Here is an 18,379-nt window from a genome sequence, read left to right on the forward strand (position 1 = left end):
GTTGTAATTTCTCCTGGGTCCGGTATGAAATTCTGAAGCCGCATCATATCTGTGTGTCATTGTGATTTTTTCCCCCGCAAGTTTGATTAAAATCGATTTTCTAGTTTTTAAAGAATACATTGATGGATGTATAGATTTTTTTGCATTCGCATACGTCAAACTCAAGTGGAAAGATATCAAAGAAACCTAAAAGGGTGCTTTGGTATATTAATGAGAGACGGCGTGTAACGACTCCTTTGTGAAACCACGATTGTATGTACTGTAGATTCTATTTATATTGGAATGCCACGAGCCTGTTAATACTCATTCATTCAGGAATATTTCGAACTATTGTAATTGTTTCGTTTTATTAGTTGTAGTTAGTAGTTATAGCTACTAGTTACAGAAATTTCTTATTGCTTAATTTTTTTCCCCAGAAATGGCGTGTCACATGTAGGATTAAAATAAAACGAACACGAAATACACAATAAAAAAACACATATGGCTCATTGTTTATGGTGAGGGACCTGCCGCCTACACGGGAACAGAAGATGGTGAGTTTTCCTATTGTGAGAGAGTGGGCCCGCCATATGTTTGACATTTGTTAATATCAATGCCTCTAGTGACAGGTTAAATGGGGGCACATCCTTAAAATGCCACTTGCTGAACTGTTTGCGCTAAATATGTCCGGATAAAAGGGGACACACCTGCTACCGCCTACGCGCTCAGCTCCATTGCACCTTACAGTTACCAACACACACGAGTTCAGCGCTCTGAGCTGTGCGTCATGACGTCACGCCTTTACGCCCCCCCCTCCCCGCGCCTGACAACTCAACAGCATGCCCCCCCTTGCAGGTTTTTTTTCCCATCCGCATCTTTGGACAAACACAGAGCTGCGATCGGCAGTCGCCCTGTACTCAGCGAGCGTCACCTGACGTAGCGAGCATCTGGTTCTTTCACACGCTCCTCACTCGATATTTAGGCTTTTCTTTTTGTGTGTGAGGTGGCTGCATATTACCTGCAAGTTATTTTCGGGAGAGGGGATTGGGGAATGACAGCCCCCGACTCCCCGCGTCTGTTTATCTAGTCGTAAGGAGCGCTTCGCAGGATGCTCTCTCCTCGGAGGGGCGTCGGGAGCCCACCCCGGGCCTGGGTTCCTCTCGGCGCTTTCCTCTGCGCGACCCTTGTCGCCATTAGCGCGACTATGCCAGGTGAGAAACTGTGCTTTGTCCACAGGCAGTTATTTTTAATGTTTGCGCCACGATTACAAATTCAGTTATTTTAAGATTGCTGCAGCGATATTATAGGAAGATCATTTCTGTAACAGTCATCGCCGAATTTGTTGAAGTACTGAAACCTGCTAAATATGAAAAAGGCAAAATATATTTGTAATTAGCAAACTGCAGTGGTTAGTGGTTATTTCTTTTTTCATTGCGTGGCGTTCAGATTGATTGATTTGTTGTTTTGTTTCGACTAGCATATTAACGGAGCTTTGAGTTTCAGTATACCATTATTCTCATCCTGCGTAATTGGTAATTAGGTAGGCCGTGTGACTGTGTATTGCTACTTTATTTTGGGAAATTACGTGTAAATGAAAGTTCTTTGAATATCTGTTTTTGGGCAGAGATTTGTGTGTTTTATTAACATATTGGGTAATATCTGTCAAGTGCTTGTGCGTGTGTCGCTTATGTACACTCAAGTTATTTTGGTGATTTGTGCACAGATATCTGGGGCTACTACATGTTACAATGGATGTTTGGTTTCGCAACTCCACCGGCAATTAGCCAAAGAACAATTAGCCTGAATATTTTTTCGAATTCTCTTCCTTATTGACGTTGCTTGTTGAACGAATTTACTGACAAAGGTGCGCGATTCATGCTTTGCTTTCTTGCAGAAATGAAGTCCATATTCTCGCCACTGAGTTGTATAGCCTATGTACTATGTCTCATTTACTACAGAACTGTTTTAAGATGTTTTTGATCCAGACTTACACAATTACACAGTTCATTAGTGTATCAGCGGTTTGTCCAAGCGGTGCAACGTTACGAAATGGTCTGTAGCTGTAACAGACTTCTTTGAGGCACTATGTAAACGGTTATGATGATATCACCTTTGTCATTCCCAACTGAAAGCATCGATTTGCAGAATGGACTGTGAAAAATACCGCTATTGTGAATGGCTTTTCCTGAGATATTAAACTGCCCGATTTTGATCATTACTGCTGCTTCTGATGCTGCTGCTGCTTGGCAAGCGAGCGGAGAATGCCTCCATTACGGTTCGCTCTGTTGACATCGGCAGATCGTGCGCATTGAGAACGTCGTTAACAGGTTATGCGATGAACTCGCCGGGCGGGTTGGAGGGTAACCAGCGCCGTGGCGCAGAAACGGAGCCCAGGGCAGTGTGCGTGTCCCTGGGGGAGGCAGCCGGTGGAGGTAAACCGATTAGTTGTGACGTGCGTTTGAGGGAGAGAGATAACCTCTTTGATCTGTCATCCTCGACGCACCGCAGTCGGGTTAACCGCTAGACACAATTTATGTATGTTAGGTGTTGTGACAATTTATGTATGTTAAATTAATTTTCAATAATATTAATGTGAATATTAAAAAACTCATTTTTATCTGTTAATTTGTATCATCTGTTTTGTCATTAAGTGTGTTATTTGGTTTTAGCTTTTTTTAGCTTTCAGTTATGTATCTGATACATTTTTAGGTATGACCTGTTCTGTGAAGGGTGGCCAGACCATCATGGAAGGCACTGTAACTAATGAATGTGTTTTGTGCAAGACCAGATTTCACTGAAAGACGGAAAAATGAAGCTGCATGCTGAGCAAAAGAGGCTCTTCAGGATTGTGGAGAACTCATTGTTTTTTGTTGTCCTATTGCACAACATGTTTTGGGTTTCCTACATGTCTTCTTCTGACATGTGATATGATCTTCCTGGTGCTGTTAAAGTTGCTGCATTATTCAAAACTTGTTCCAAAAATGTCACTCGAACGTCATCACATCTTGGTTATGAGAATGAGCAAGCTGGCCCATCTGGATGCATTTGTATTGATGTATTTTTTGTAATATTCATATTTCACAAAATAATTAAATTAAAATACATGTGTCGTCGGACTGTAGGCCCACACCCTGATCCTGATCCCGTTTGTAGACATATGTGCAACCATCTTGGCCTTCACACCCCCTGGAACTCACATTTCAGGCATTTGCACCCAGGGTTTAATTAAAAGAGGTGCTCACAGGGATAATCAAGAGCCAAAACCACTAATCCAGCGCTGTCAGCTTTGGAATTTGTCAGATTACGAGAAAGCTTTGAGACCAAATGTGTCTGATTTTAGTCATGGCTCTAAGTTCTCTCCTTTCCACTGATGTGGGTCTGACAGTCCATGAGACCTGTCAGCTCTAACCCCTGGAAATCTTAGCATGGGTCTTATGGTTCAAACAAAATGGTCCATCTGACTCACCCTTGAAATATGGTAAGAGTGTTGGTCTTTTTGCACACACACACACACAAACACACACACACACACACACACACACACACATACACACTGTGCTAGCATGCTAGTCCTGTTTGGTCAGGTGTTTGGAGCATGAAGCCCTTTGTCTGCCATCACCTCTTATCCAGGAATGTAAGTGGTCCTGCAGTGGAAACAAGCTATCAACTGGAGGGAGAAGAGTCCCGCTGGCTGTCAGATTGTCCCTCGGTGGAGTGACAGGGGGCGGGGCCTGTCAGAAAGATCATTGTGACTCCTGCGTACTGTTGCTCTCTCAGATCCTGACATCATTTGCCAGATTTAGGCTGTTTGTAACAGAGTAATTCCATGCATGGTGCTGCTCTGATAAGAGTTGTATGTCATAATGTCATAATGACTTTGGCCACGCCCCCTTTGTCTCTATCCTGAGAGTGGAAGGTGGGAGGCGGTTTGGGTTTGAGAGGTCTGGAATCTGGACCCACACATATTCTATTTATTATGACCAGATATTCAGTTCCTGCGCTCTGTTCATTCTCTGTCTAGAAGGTTCCCAGTTGGTAACAGGAGGTTGTTGTGCTGTCTGTGTTTCTCTGCTAGCTATACATGCTATGCTCTAGACCAGTGTTTCTCAGTCCTACTCCTGGAGGCCCACTGTCCTGCGTATCCTCTATCTATCCTTGCTCTACCTACCTGACTGAACTCATCAGTGACACTTTTGATTAGCTGAGCACACCTGATTTAATCAAGCAGCAAGGATAGATAGAAGATATGCAGGACAGTGGGCCTCCAGGAGTAGGATTGTGAAACGCTGCTCTAGACTCCACACCTTCAACAATGTTCATAAGGAGCCATCGAATCTGAACACCTGTAGCAGAGACAGAGTTCTGAATGTGAAGCACATAGAGCTCAATATCTGATCATAGTGGGTAGAATGTCTGTGACAAAACAGATATGAATCGCTGTGTTCCGTGTCCCATGATGCACTGCTCCTGCAGAAGATGAGGACAGGCTGTGCTTTTAGCTCCTTCTCCTGAGTCCTCCCACACCGACCCCTCACATTTACATATCCCAAGGCCTCTAATTTATTCACTGGTTCGCTTTAACATGCTACTGTCTGTCTCATATACTGTATGCTGCTGTCTCTGCACATGGTGTAGCATTCGTCTTTGCTTCCTTATATAATAGAGTTTTCTACAGAAGTATATTAATAAATTAGTATTCCTGTAGTTACGTGCAGTAATGGTACAGAAGGACCTATACATAGTATTAATTTCGTAGTAGTTATGTGTAAAAGGGTTATTTAAAAAGTTGAATGAATTGTGTGATCAAAATAGTACCCATCTGAGGCTTGCATCACACCAGCTTTGAGGATCAGGATGAGAAATTGCAGTGTGGACTCGATTCTTCCATCAGCGGTTCTCATTTTGTTTCCAGGAAAAGTGTGGATTTTTTTCAGAAGCCCGGGAGCCATCCTAAATTGCTTCACTCACGATGAGATGAGATAGAGATTAGGAGTGGTGTGAGGTCTGTCCCTCAGAGGGTGAACTGTGAGAGTGTAGAGCAGTCAGGTGAAGGACAGCATGGGGTAGGGGCCAGTGTGTGGCATGCAGGAGGAGAGCAGTGGACACATACATTACATTACATTACATTCATGCGTTACATTACATTACATTCATGCACTACATTACATTACATTCAAGCGTTACATTACATTACATTCATTCACTACATTACGTTACATTCATACGTGTGAGCTCTGACAGCAGCAAGGCTTTCCTCTCTGGGCTTGCTGGTGCGGCCTGTTTTACTGTAGGTCTGACAGGGTCTTAGCGCTGTAATTTAGAGTAGACCAGAGCAGAGCCGGAGGTTTACGAGCACTCTGAAGTTTTAACTCGGGGTTTTCTCCTGGAGGTCGAGACCTCTGTCTTACCTCCCTTTATCTTGTGAAACCTTAGCGTCAGGGTGTCTTTACGAGTGTGTGCATAGTGTGTGTGCGTGCGTGCGTGTGTGTGTGTGTGTGTGTGTGTGCGCCAGCCTGTCTGTGTTTTATTTAATACCATTTGTCACAGCCCAAGTCATTGCAGCAAACACACCTGTAAAGGTGGGCAGAGCAGACTCCGAGACTCCGAGTAAGGCAGATATTCTAGCGTATGGTTTACATAGTGGGTGGTGAAGCCCCTTTGACGGTCTGTAAAACGAACCCATGTTTAGACTTCAGAGAGGTCTGACTCACCCCCTCTGCCCTGAGCTGAATCCGGCAGAGGAGTTATGTCACCTTGACCCCCCCCCCCCCGCCTTTCACACAAGGAGGCCTGTCCCTGCACGGCCTCCACAGTGTCTGGCCTTGCGACTGCCGCTGTCTCAGGTCGGAGTGTGAGGATGGACAGACAGTGGCAGACAGTGTTTTTCTTCTTAAAAAATAATGGAAAAACAACCAAGGAAAAGTTAGAAACTTGTGAAGGAGAGTCAGGGTCACACGGCAGAATGGCGCAGCTGCATCGCCCTGGGAAAAGCGATGCGGCCCCGACCAGCGCGCTCACCGATGCGGCCCCGACCAGCGCGCTCACCGATGCGGCCCCGACCAGCGCGCTCACCGATGCGGCCCCGACCAGCGCGCTCACCGATGCGGCCCCGACCAGCGCGCTCACCGGTGCGGCCCCGACCAGCGCGCTCACCGATGCGGCCCCGAGCAGCGCGCTCACCGATGCAGCCCCGAGCAGCGCGCTCACCGGTGCAGCCCCGAGCAGCGCGCTCACCGATGCAGCCCCGAGCAGCGCGCTCACCGATGCAGCCCCGAGCAGCGCGCTCACCGATGCAGCCCCGAGCAGCGCGCTCACCGATGCAGCCCCGAGCAGCGCGCTCACCGATGCAGCCCCGAGCAGCACGCTCACCGGTGCAGCCCCGAGCAGCGCGCTCACCGATGCAGCCCCGAGCAGGAAAACCAGCAGCGCGCTCACCGATGCAGCCCCGAGCAGCTTACCGATGCGGCCCCGAGCAGTGCGCTCACCGGTGCAGCCCCGAGCAGCGCGCTCACCGATGCAGCCCCGAGCAGGAAAACCAGCAGCGCGCTCACCGATGCAGCCCCGAGCAGCTTACCGATGCGGCCCCAAGCAGTGCGCTCACCGATGCAGCCCCGGGCAGCGCGCTCACCGATGCAGCCCTGGGCAGCGCGTCCATTGCGACTGTTTTGTCGCAGTACAGCGCTACCGGCTGTCTGACTGCTGCTCCGGCGGAGCAGGTAACGGAGGAGGCTCAGTTCCGAGGGCTGTACGGGTCCGCCGAGCGTTACCGTGGCAACCCGCCACGCTGTTGGCAAGGGGAGCAGAAGGTAGTTAAGTAGTAGTTAGTAAGTCTTTAGTTTTAGCTACATAGTTGCAGTAACAGAAGGGAGTTTAGGTGCATGCATATGAGCAGATTAAGCACATACACATACACATACACACACACACACACACACACACACACACGGACACACATACACCTTCAGGTGAGTAGGCCTCAGATTCCTAATGCACATGTGTGGGTGTACACAACTCCTTCCTCCTTTAAACACCAGGGCTTGCGCAAGCTGCATGTAAACGTGTCTTTTGAGTGCACGTGCGCCCGTGGGTTTGTTTGAGCATTAGTCTGATCATCCTGTATGCTGAGAGCGCAGCTGTAAGCCCGTGTCAGGTGCTAAACTGTGGAGAAATAATCTCAGCGCATGGCCAGCTGGTTCTGTCAGTCTGTCTGTCTGAGTGTCTCTGTATCTGTCCTGAGGGTTGCTGTGTGACCTGTGAAATTCACACACCTTTTTACGTTCTTGCTTTGTCCCTCTCTGAGTTGTTTTATCTCCTTTGCAATCATCCACCTTTTCAGATTTTTGAAAAAAAGTGTAACAAGTACAAAAAGAAGGATTTTCCTGTACCAGGAAAAACTGAAGGAACTGCACCTGAATCTGCACTGAAAGGTTCAGACAGCAAAGCAGCCAAGGTGTCCAGGAAACAGGTAGAAGAACGCACCTGTCTCCACCCTCTCATTGCGGCCAGAGATGCAGTCCGCTCCAGTAAGCACACACAGTGGAATTAAGGAAGGCTTCCGCATACCTGCAGGGTGTGTGGTAGGAGAGGCCCAGAGAGGGGGAGGTGTGTGAGGTGTACAGACCCCTGCGAAAGGACAGTCACCACCTGGAGAACAGCTGCTGGGAGGGGCAGAGCCAGGTACAGCCAGCCAATCAGAGAGCCAGGAAAAGCACGGCCACTCCAGCATACAGAAACATTGATACAGACATCCTGTTTCTGTTTGTGTTAACGGCATTATGCAGTAGGGCTGTTTTGCTGTGACATTTCCAATCAAGCTACTGACAAAATGTCGCAGACAAATTATTTACATTAAATCTGGCAGTAGGTGGGGCCATTTTGCCAGACCACAGCAGAACAGATTATTTTTTAAGACACACTCTGGTGGGTTTATGGAGCCTTGCTTTCATGGAGCAGACTTGAAACAGTCAGTATGAATCACTGGAGTAGATTGGGTTTGGATCACATGACCCTGTGGAGCCCTGCGCTAATGATGTTAATGTGTAACTCAGCCTGAGAACAGGTTAGGCAGGCACTCTCTGGGGACTGTTTAAACAGGTGGAGCGCAAACTCAAGGACTCTTCAGTTTGGCTGTCTCATTATCTGGTGCAGTACCCTGCGCTCTTTAGTGGCAGACATCCTATGCGTTACAGCAGCAGTGTGGCAGTGTGATTAAGGCAGTGGGCTTTTGTCCAGAACAGTGCAGGTTCAATTCCTGGAAAGGCTATTGCTGTTTCACCCTATGAGCAAGGTACTCGACTGCAGTGTAGAAGCAGTAACAGGTGATGTTAGTGGGTGAAAATGAACTACATTACTGGAGAGGCAGCACTGGGCACGGTAACCTTGAGAAATGTACTTAACCTGAATTGCCTGAGTAAATATAGCCAGCCATATAGACGGTCATGTAAAAATGTAAAGTCTATAGGTCGCTATGGATAAGAGTGGATAATAGGCGACTACGTAATGGAAAATAATATAACATTCACCTTTTCCACTCTCCTCCAGTGTCTTTCTGGGGCAATGAGAGGGTGAATGACTGCCGAACATGGGACCGATTTACCGGGAAGCGGGAGATTTGTGCCCCCCTCACCTTTGGAGGAAACATTATTCGCTGCAGGGGAACCGCCTGGAAATCGAACCTCTAGCCTAGACTAGACAGCTCCTGAACTGCTGTGCTTCCCCCCCAGTCGTTCTGAGAAACCAGATTAAACCAGATTCACTTTGCACTGTGGGACATCCCGCCGCTGAGCTGGGCAAAGACTGGCAGCTGAATCAGACACACTCCGACTTCCTGTTTGTAATGAGAGACAGGAAGTCGGGACAATGGAGCGGGATTCCTTTGAGTCCCGCTCTCCTTCCTGTTTCTCCTCTCCTCTTCACGGCTCGTTAGAGGTTTCTGCAGCAAGCATCTTAGTGCACAGAGGGAAAGGCTCATTTTGATGGCTGTGCTGATTACTAATCTGGAGAAATCAATGCCCTTCTCTCTGAAGAGATCCTGAAAATCATTTGCCTCCTGAATCTCCAGAGCTTTACATATAATAATAGTAATGATATGAGAAAAAAGATCTTTTCCTCCGCAGATTTGTGTTGTCTTGTTGGTGTAATACTATAATAATTTCCCACTTGTTTGTCTTAGAGCACTCCAAGTCTGAGTTTTTTAATGTCCGTCCCAAACGGTTCTATTATGACTTCCATGTCATGATGACGGATATCACAGCACCTGAGAGGACAGCATCTCCCTCATTACAGAGGGCTGGGTGGTGCATTTGTGGGCTGAGGAATTAAAGATGGTGATGTAATGAGCTCTGAAGCCAGATGGCTCACCATTTCCAGACTTCTTAATCACCAAACACAGAGTTCTGCCGAGCGGTAAGACACAGAAAGGGCAAAACTAATACGGGAACAGCCCCCCGTGTTAATATTAACGATCTAATGAAATTCACATTGGCTGACCTTTTGGAAGAGGGACCTATCAAATGAGGGGAGACCAGAGGTGCCAGGTGCCGAAATGCCAGCAGCTCCTTCAGACTCACTGATGCTACACAGATTATTCATTGACTGCAGGGAGATTCATTTTTAAGAGATTAGGAGAGTTGTGGTTAACAGGTGCATTTGTCTTTTGCAAGCAACAGTACTCATAAGTGTCGCAATTGTTTGACTGAACAATCTATCCACCAAAAAATTATTTATGATTTAGGATTAATGGGATATATATATATATATATAATCTGTCTCTTGTAATTTTCTGGTGGTTTTCATAAAAGGAAAATATGATGGAAATTGAAATGGGTGTGAATTGGCTTCACCATTCAAGGGTAAAGCCAGACCGTTCTCGAGTCTCACAGATGAAGGTTTCAGGTGCTTCTGTTGACCTGACAAGCGCTGAGGTGCAAGGTGAACTTGAGCTGAGTGTGTGAAGGTCAAAGCCCATGACAGTCATGGTTCCATTATATGAGGCCCGTTCAGGCTGAAGAGGGGTGACGCTGGCCGTCGTTATATTTGCCAGACAAACCTGATAATCCAGGGGCGGGTTATGTATTTTCCATATAGATGCCCGGGTACTTTACTGAAGGACACAGTGGTCGCATTTCAACTGGGACTTGAACCCATATCCTTATGGCTGCGGATTCATGCCCTTAATCACAGCGCCAGGCACACTGTATGGTATGAAGCTCTCACTGCATTATTACTATGCATCCTATGCGTGAGTTCTCAGCCCTACTCCTATTGGCTGCCTAGAGAGAGAGAGAGAGAGAGAGAGAGAGAGAGAGATCGAGATCCGGTACTAGCCAGGATGTTCTACTCCGGGTGCTCATAATTAAAAATCGGAATTTATTCATTTGTTTATTAACTTATTTCAACCACAGCCTGCCTGTGGCACCATGAAAACACAAATACAAGGAGAGAGAGAGAGAGAGAGAGAGAGAAAGAGTAAGAAAGAGACAGAGGGTAGGGTGGGGTGGGGTGGGGTGGGGGGGTGAGCCAACTGCACTTCACAGGGTTTGGAAGGCACCCAATGTGGTGTGTATTAAAAAAAATAAACTCCAGGGCAAGTATTTGATTAGATATACTTGTTATTACAATGCTGTTACTCTGCTTCTCTGGAAACGCCTATTTCTCAGTCAAATTAGATTCACATATTAAATGATAACAGTGAGGTAAAATACTGGAGATGGTTTTTCAAAAACTCCAGCATCAGGCTCCCTCTAAACCTTCCGAACTTGCGTGCCCTCGATGCTCCATCTGACTCGCGGTACAGTGTGGGCGAAAGTTTTCTCAGCTCGGCGGGGATCAATTAGCAGGCCTGGCCCATCGGCTTTTCTTCCAGATGGTTCTTTCCACCTGTCTGAGCACCGACGCCGTCCTCACAGCAGAGTCCTCCGTTTGCGGTGAAGGCAGGGAGTGAGGAGAGGAGCCTGTGCTCTTAGCCGTGACTTTACTGAAGCTCGCCCCAGACGAGGCCTCGATGTGTTTAACCTGTATTTCATAACCATTTGCAGGGGTTTGGCTTCTCAATCCAGGATCAGGGGGTTTCTCACTTTGGGGAACAGGGAGAAAGAGGACAGGACGGCATGAGGGCAGTCAGCTATTGCATACGGCAGGAAAGAGAGAGAGAGAGAGAGAAAGTATTAGAGAAGGAGCAACGACTGAGTATAGCAGGAAGGCGAAAGAGAGGAGACAGGTGGGGGAAATGGAAAAGGAATAATGAATGTATACCGTGTGTCATATTTTTTTAAATAAACAGAGCCAGTTTTAACTCTGCATGTGCCAAAAGGGCAGTTTTCTCTGAAACTTTTGCGTCTTGGCAGGCGCTAAGCAGTCTGAGGACTGAAAACATTACGGGCTGTAGCCAAAGTACACGCAGATAAGATTTCCTTAAAAAGCCTCCATCCCCCACCCCCTCGGCCTGGGTTATGCAAGCAGCCGTCACCCTCAGCTCAGTGGGACAGATTCTGACTGAGCACCGGCACAGAGAGGAGGCAGGAGGCACTGCAGGAGGGCCACACGCACACACACACACACACCCACACACACACACAGAAACATACATCATCACACACGCACACACCCACACACACACACACACACGCACACACACACACACACACACACACACACACACACACACAGAAACATACATCATCACATACACACACACACCCACACACACTTACCTCCACAGACACTCACACACTCATACCGTCACACACACACACACACACACACACACACCCACACACACTTACCTCCACAGACACTCACACACTCATACCGTCACACACGCACACACACACACACACATACACACACACACTTACCTCCACAGACACTCACACACTCATACCGTCACACACGCACACACGCACACACACACACACACACTTACCTCCACAGACACTCACACACTCATACCGTCACACACGCACACACCCACACACACACACACACACACACACCCACACACACACACTTACCTCCACAGACACTCACACACTCACACCGTCACACACGCACACACGCACACACACACACACACACCCACACACACTTACCTCCACAGACACTCACACACTCATACCGTCACACACGCACACACCCACACACACACACAGAAACATACATCATCACACACACACACACACACACACACACACACATACTCTCACACACTCATTCACTCATTCACACACATACACTCACACACTGACTCACACAATCATCACAATCACCACACACACACACAGAAACATACATCATCACATACATAAAGATAAACCTAAAACCAACACCCTCACAGGAACAGTGTAAGCAAGGGGTTAATCCAGTGGGAATTTAGCAGTGAGCAAATGGTTAAGTTTCACCCTCCTCATCCCATAAACTGATGGTCATGACATATCATATAACATTTACAATGAATCCATTAAACCCTCTGCCAAAAAAAATCTGATAAATTGAATTAAAATCTTACAAGGGCTGAAGCCAGCTGACAAGTGATTACACTGTAATTGACCCAGATGGGAAAGTTAGCTGGCAGACTGGCAGGAGGTAATGGGGGCGATACCTTTTTAAACAAAGGCCAACGAGGGATTCGTGAAAGTGGAGGCATGTGAGGGAAAGCCTGCGAGGAGGGGCTCTCAAAGAGAGAGTGACGGCTGATATAGAAAACAGGCAGAGTCCTCATAGAGATCTGACAGAGAGTGAAAGAAGGATACAGGAGAGAGAGAGGTAGAAAGAGAAAGAGCCTTGAGTGTTATATGGTCTCATTCATCCCTCATTTAGAAGCAGACGAGAAGCGTTGCTTGGCAACAGGTATCCGTGGCGAGAAGGAGCTGGGTTATGAGGTGGGGGTCAGAGTTCGCTGGGGGCTTGGCTGAGAATGATGCAGAACAAAAGGCTTCTAATTCAGTAGGCTGTGTTAACTTCTGGATATTGCATATTTTAACAGTAGAATTTTTTTTTTTTAATCAATAAGACTCTCTGTGATTCTTGCAAGGTCTGCTTTTCTTCATTTCAGCAGGTTAGGGCTGTAGTGTGCTCTAGTGGTAAGGAGAAAGGCTTGTAACCAAATTATTACTGGTTCAGTTCCCTGCTGGGGACTCTGCTGTTGTACCCTTGGGCGAGGCACTTAACCCAGAATTGCCTCAGTAATATCCAGCAGAACAAATTGATAAAATTGAAAGCAATGTACGTTGCTCTGGATAAGATAAGAGCATCTGTTAAATGACAATAATGTAATGTAAATTCACTTGCTGAAATATATTGTAGCATTTCTGCACTGATAATGGCACTGGTGCTACAATGTTTTGTGATAGACTGACACACGTTCAGATGTCTTTCTGGTGAGAGAAGACTTTGTTCTCCAAGGGAAACATTATGATTGCTTCAGTTCAGTGACTCGACGATATTTTGATACAGCCGACCCTTTATGGGCTCATGAAGACTTGGTCTCTCATTGCTGTGTTAGCAATGCTGTTGATCCATCTGCTCTCTTTTGCCTCCGATTGAAGATTATTATTAGTGAAGTCTAAAAACAACTGGGACATGACTTAAAACTGTCCTTGGTTCGTCTGAAGATTCAGACTGAGTATGATAGGACATTCTCACTGAAAACAGAGCGTCCTATCTCTCTTCCTCTCGCTCTCTCTCTCTCTCTCTCTCCCTCTCCCTCTCCCTCTCTCTCTCTCTCTCTCTCTCTCTCTCCGTCTCTCTCTCTCCCTCCTTCTCTCTCTCTCTCTCTGTCTCTCTCTCTCTCTCTCTCTGTTTCTCTCTCTGTTTCTCTCTCTCTCTCTCCCCTGCATTTTTTCCTTGATGCTGGAATCATTAGATTAACCGGTCGAATCTCGGCCGCAGGGCTTCCAGGGATGAGTTTTTCGGTGCTATCCTCAGAGCAGCTGGGAAGCGGAAACAGAACTCGAGACGAGCGCGGCCGAGCCGGCGTAATTACATCAGGGACACTAATCGGCAGGAAGTGCACGAACGCCCAAGTGCGTCTGTCCAGGAAGTGCGCTGAGGGGAAGCCATTCCCCCTGTCCAGTCCAATGCATGTCAGAGCCGGGATGCTGAAACGCAACTGCTCCTGAAACCAGAGGGGTGTGGGATTGCTTGTGACAGCAGCGTGCTGTAGTGGCAAGGAGCAGGACTTGTAACCAACAGGTTGCAGGTTCGATTCTCTGTTGGGGCACTGCTGCTGTACCCTTGGGCAAGGTACTTAACCCACAATTGCCTCAGTAAATATCCAGCTGTATACATGGATAACATTATAAAAAAAACTGTAACTGATGTAAGTCGGCCTGGATAAGAGTGTCTGCTAAATGCTAGTAATGTGATGTAAATGACTCGCAGATGGGGCACCACCGCTGAACCCTTGAACAAGGTGCTTGACCTGAGTGGCACCAGTCAGCGTTGAACTTGAGTGAGGGCGCTGGGGAAAGCTGATGAGTGAATAACAGCAGGCAGCCTCCTGTCACAGACAGAGTCAGCGAGGCTTTGTGTGTACGCCTCCTCCACACATCTCACGCGCCTCAGATCAGTCTCCCGCAGCACGGCTCGTGCTCACTAACTCTGCGTGTGTGAGTGTTGCTGGGAGGGCGTTTCGTGGGCGGGTGGTGATTCCTGCTGCAGCAGCTTCATTACAGGAGGGAGGAACTGAGGGGAAAAAAGTTTCAGAAAGGGGTGCGGACATCTGGCATGTTTGGTTTCTCAGAGAAAGACTGTGGCAAGAGGGATTTGATTGTTGTTGTTATCATTTATTTGCTTCCTAGCAACCCCTTTAGGAGCTGATGTACAGAAACCACAATGTTCACACATCAGTGATTTTATACAGCTTGATACTTTCCCGCAGATTTAGGCTCGCCTCCGTGCATCGCATGTTCAGAGTCAGGTCTCGGTGTCTGTGGCAGGACGGGCACAGTCATCTCTGGTGTTATTGCTTCTTTGTACTCAGGCACCATTCTGGGAAGTGCCGTACTGGAACCTACAACCTTCCGCTTACGTGCACGGCTGTGTGGCTGCCCCACTGTACTGCCGTGCCTGTGTCAGAGCATGAGATGGCGAGGGTGTCGGGGCTAAAGACAGCCGCAGGCTCTGTGAAAGCCATGTGAGAAACGCTTTTACCATGCAGGCGCTGAATGACTAAGATAACACCACGCATTCGTTCTCTGCCTTTTTCGTTTCTTTGCTCTTTGTCTTTTTCACTCTCCTCCCCGGCCCCGGCCCCGACTCCCCCTCCCACACACACCCTGCCGTGCCACGCTCCCATTCCTCTCTCCGTCCCCACAGCCAAGACATGCCCCCCCCACCCCCACCCATTCTGTATTCACACTGACTCACACCTGATGATGTCACCGGTGCAGTTGCCATGGCAGTCGTTATGGCAACCACAGCTCTGGGCCCTCGACAGCGGAGCTATGCAGCAGAGGCAGTCAGAGGTTGATGGTGGTGTTTGAGCGCTAATTATTTGCCTCCCTGTGCTGATTGAGGGCTCGGGGGGGCCTTGGCGAGGGTCGCTGCTGGAACCCTGTCCTTCAAACGTCCCCTGCTAAAGGCCGGTGTCTCGCGAGGAAGGCCAGGAGGGCTTTTCCGGCGTGAACGCTGTCCTGGGCGCGCGGCTGTGTCCGCGGTCGCCGTGGCGGCACACACACTGCCCTGTGGAGGTGTGGGGCAGCTGTGTGGATCCATTCAGTGGTGTGACATCACCACAAGGGGGCTGACTGCCTGGCCTGCTACCTGCTGACCCACATTGTGGCCTTACTGTCTACTTCCAGCCAAACAGAAAAAAGCACACACAAACATACACACACACACACAAACATACACACACACACACACACAAACATACACACACACAAACATATACACACGTGCATAAACCCACACTCGCTCACTCATTCACTCATCCACCCACCCACGCACATGCTCAGTTGCTCACTCCCTCACCATTATGTGTCTACAGAAACACACATCCAAACTTTCACTTATTCACTCACTCTCACTCTCACACACACACACACACACACACACACAGGCACTCACTCACACAAAAACACAATGGATTGAAAGTAGGTTAGAGAGCATGGGAGTAGTCATCTATTACAGTCCAGTTAAAAATAAATCTGTAGCTGCTGCTTCACAGAGCAGCAAAACGACTGAACCTTTCCGCTGCTTATCAAGCAATTAGCTCTCGGTGACAGCGGAGAGCGGAGCTGGAGTCTGACGCAGGAAGCACGGCTGATGAGACTCATTTTCTGGCCAGGGAAGGGACCGTGGCAGCGGTGTCTGATCTGAGTTAGTGCTAATGATGCGGAGAGTCATTAGCGTGAATGTAGTTTGTAATTGGAAGTGCTGCGCGGTCCAAATGTGACATTTCTAAATTAGCACCGCTGCAGCGCGGTGGGACTGGCCTCGGGGCGATGGGAGAGAGCAGAGAGATAGACGAGCCTGAAGAGCTGTCTCCTTCGTCTTTCTTTACCCTTCTTTTTGCCTCTCTCTTTTGTCTGTCTCTCTCTCCCTGTCTTTTTGTGTTTCCCCCTCCCCCTTGCTCTGTGTCTGTCCCTCTCTCTCTTTATCTCTCGGTCGCTCCATCCCTGTATATTGTTCTCTTTCTTTTGTCCTGTTCCTGGCTGTCTTCTGCCTTATTTCTGTTTCACCCTCTCCCTCTTTCTGCTTGTGTTGCCCTCTCTCCTTCCCTCCCTCCATCCCTCGTTCTTTCCGTATCCCCCCCCCCCCAGCTGAAACAGGAGCGCTGGATGAAAAGCGGTCCCGTAGACCGTGCGCTGAAATTACCTGCATAATTGAAGCTGGGAAGACGAGCCTGCCGAACGCAAGAGCGGCGTATGTCGCACTTGTGTTTCTCCGAGGCGTTTAATAATTCAGCGCAAATCTGTTATGATTCACTTAATGCATGTTCTGTATGGCCGGTTTGTGCCTGCCAGTGATTTCATGTAAAATGAATTTCGGCAGTTGAATAAGAGTCTGCTGCATGACAGAGCGAGTGGCAATAATTACGCTGCCCACTGGATACAAGGCACACACAGGTGGCAGATAATTTAAAGGGGAAAGTAAAAGGACTCGGAGTGTCTGTTCAGTTTCAGCGGCTTTCATTGCATAGAGTTATTTCTTCAGTATTTCTTTCCTTGCTAAGATACTAGTAAATTTATTTTTGTATGACTTACCAACAGGTTCTAAATCAATGTATCTGCTGTAATTGTAGGTTTACGGCCTTATGCAGGCCATCAAAGCCTCTGCATGTGGGTGGTTGCCCCTTTGTGATCTTCTTCATCTTTACCGTGTAGCAATAGCGTGGAGGCCATTTATTCACCTTTTGCCTGCCACCTTTTCTCACACAGGCTTTGATATTGTGATGACTTCACTTTGCTTGAATTGGCTTGACATTGAATTTCTAGAAATACATTTTCATCCTTTTTCTTCAAGAAATAATAAAAACTTTTTCCTTCCTTTCCGTCCTTTATACTCTTCTTTTCCATTTCATAAATTACTATTGTTGAACCACATAAACAGCTGTTAATGAAGAGCAAATGTCGGCCCATGTTCCTGAGAATTCCTAGCTTTGAGATGTACTCGCATGCAGTAATTTTCCACTCACAGTTTGATTGATCTAGGACATGGACTTCTGCCTACTGACAGTACAAACAATGAACATCAAAGCTGCCTTTTTCACATGACTCATTACACCATTATTTTCTTTAAAAAGGCAATTTCAGTTCCCCCCGCCGGCAATTAACCACACATAATGAGGTTCGTCGTCATTATGATAATTACAATCGTAACAATAAGGCTTGGAGTCTCACGGTCTGTGCTGTGTAGTCAGCACTGTTTGGAGGTGGTGGGGATTGTAAACAGGCAGCGGCTGAACTGAAAATGATCTCTTTCCATCTGCAGTGGACAAGTGTCCCCGAAGCCTGGACTGTGCCCGAGAGGGGCGTCACTTCTGCCAGCCGGGCTCCTCCCACTGCGGCCCCTGCCTCGCCCCATTGGAGGAGAATGAGGAAGGAAGGTGTGCGGTCAGGAAGAGACACACCCACTTCGGTAGGTGCTTTGTGTTTTATTGCGATTCACGCTGGCGGTCTGGGGCACGTGGCAGTGCTTGCCTGGCGTGGAAACGTGCAGGGTTTTTCAGATGCGTCGTGCGCTGTGGAGCGGTGCATGTGACGACCACCTACCCAGAACTCCCTGCTGTCAGCAACAGCCTGGCAGCATCCATGCATCAACAGTGAGATCACCAGCGTTAATGAGACAGTGCTGGCTCGTTAGTGGGAAATGAAGGCCTGGCCTTGAAAAACCCTCCTTTAACCGTTTTTAAAGCAGTTATAATGTGTGCAAATCTCAGAAAGCAGAATTATACATA

General features: G+C 47.8%; 1 protein-coding gene across 1 annotated transcript in view; it reads left to right on the forward strand.

Annotated features, from left to right (window-relative positions):
* Positions 1–871: 871 nt before the first annotated feature.
* The window catches only part of npdc1b (neural proliferation, differentiation and control, 1b), a 31,613-nt gene continuing 14,105 nt past the window's right edge, over positions 872–18,379 (forward strand). The window contains exons 1-2 of the mRNA XM_036527934.1: positions 872–1,190; positions 17,914–18,060. Coding sequence (XP_036383827.1) covers positions 1,088–1,190; positions 17,914–18,060 — 250 coding nt within the window. The 5' untranslated portion in view covers positions 872–1,087. The remainder of the gene's footprint in view (positions 1,191–17,913; positions 18,061–18,379) is intronic.

The sequence above is a fragment of the Megalops cyprinoides genome, chromosome 4 (assembly GCF_013368585.1).
Source record: "Megalops cyprinoides isolate fMegCyp1 chromosome 4, fMegCyp1.pri, whole genome shotgun sequence".
NCBI classification, from domain to species: Eukaryota; Metazoa; Chordata; class Actinopteri; order Elopiformes; family Megalopidae; genus Megalops; species Megalops cyprinoides.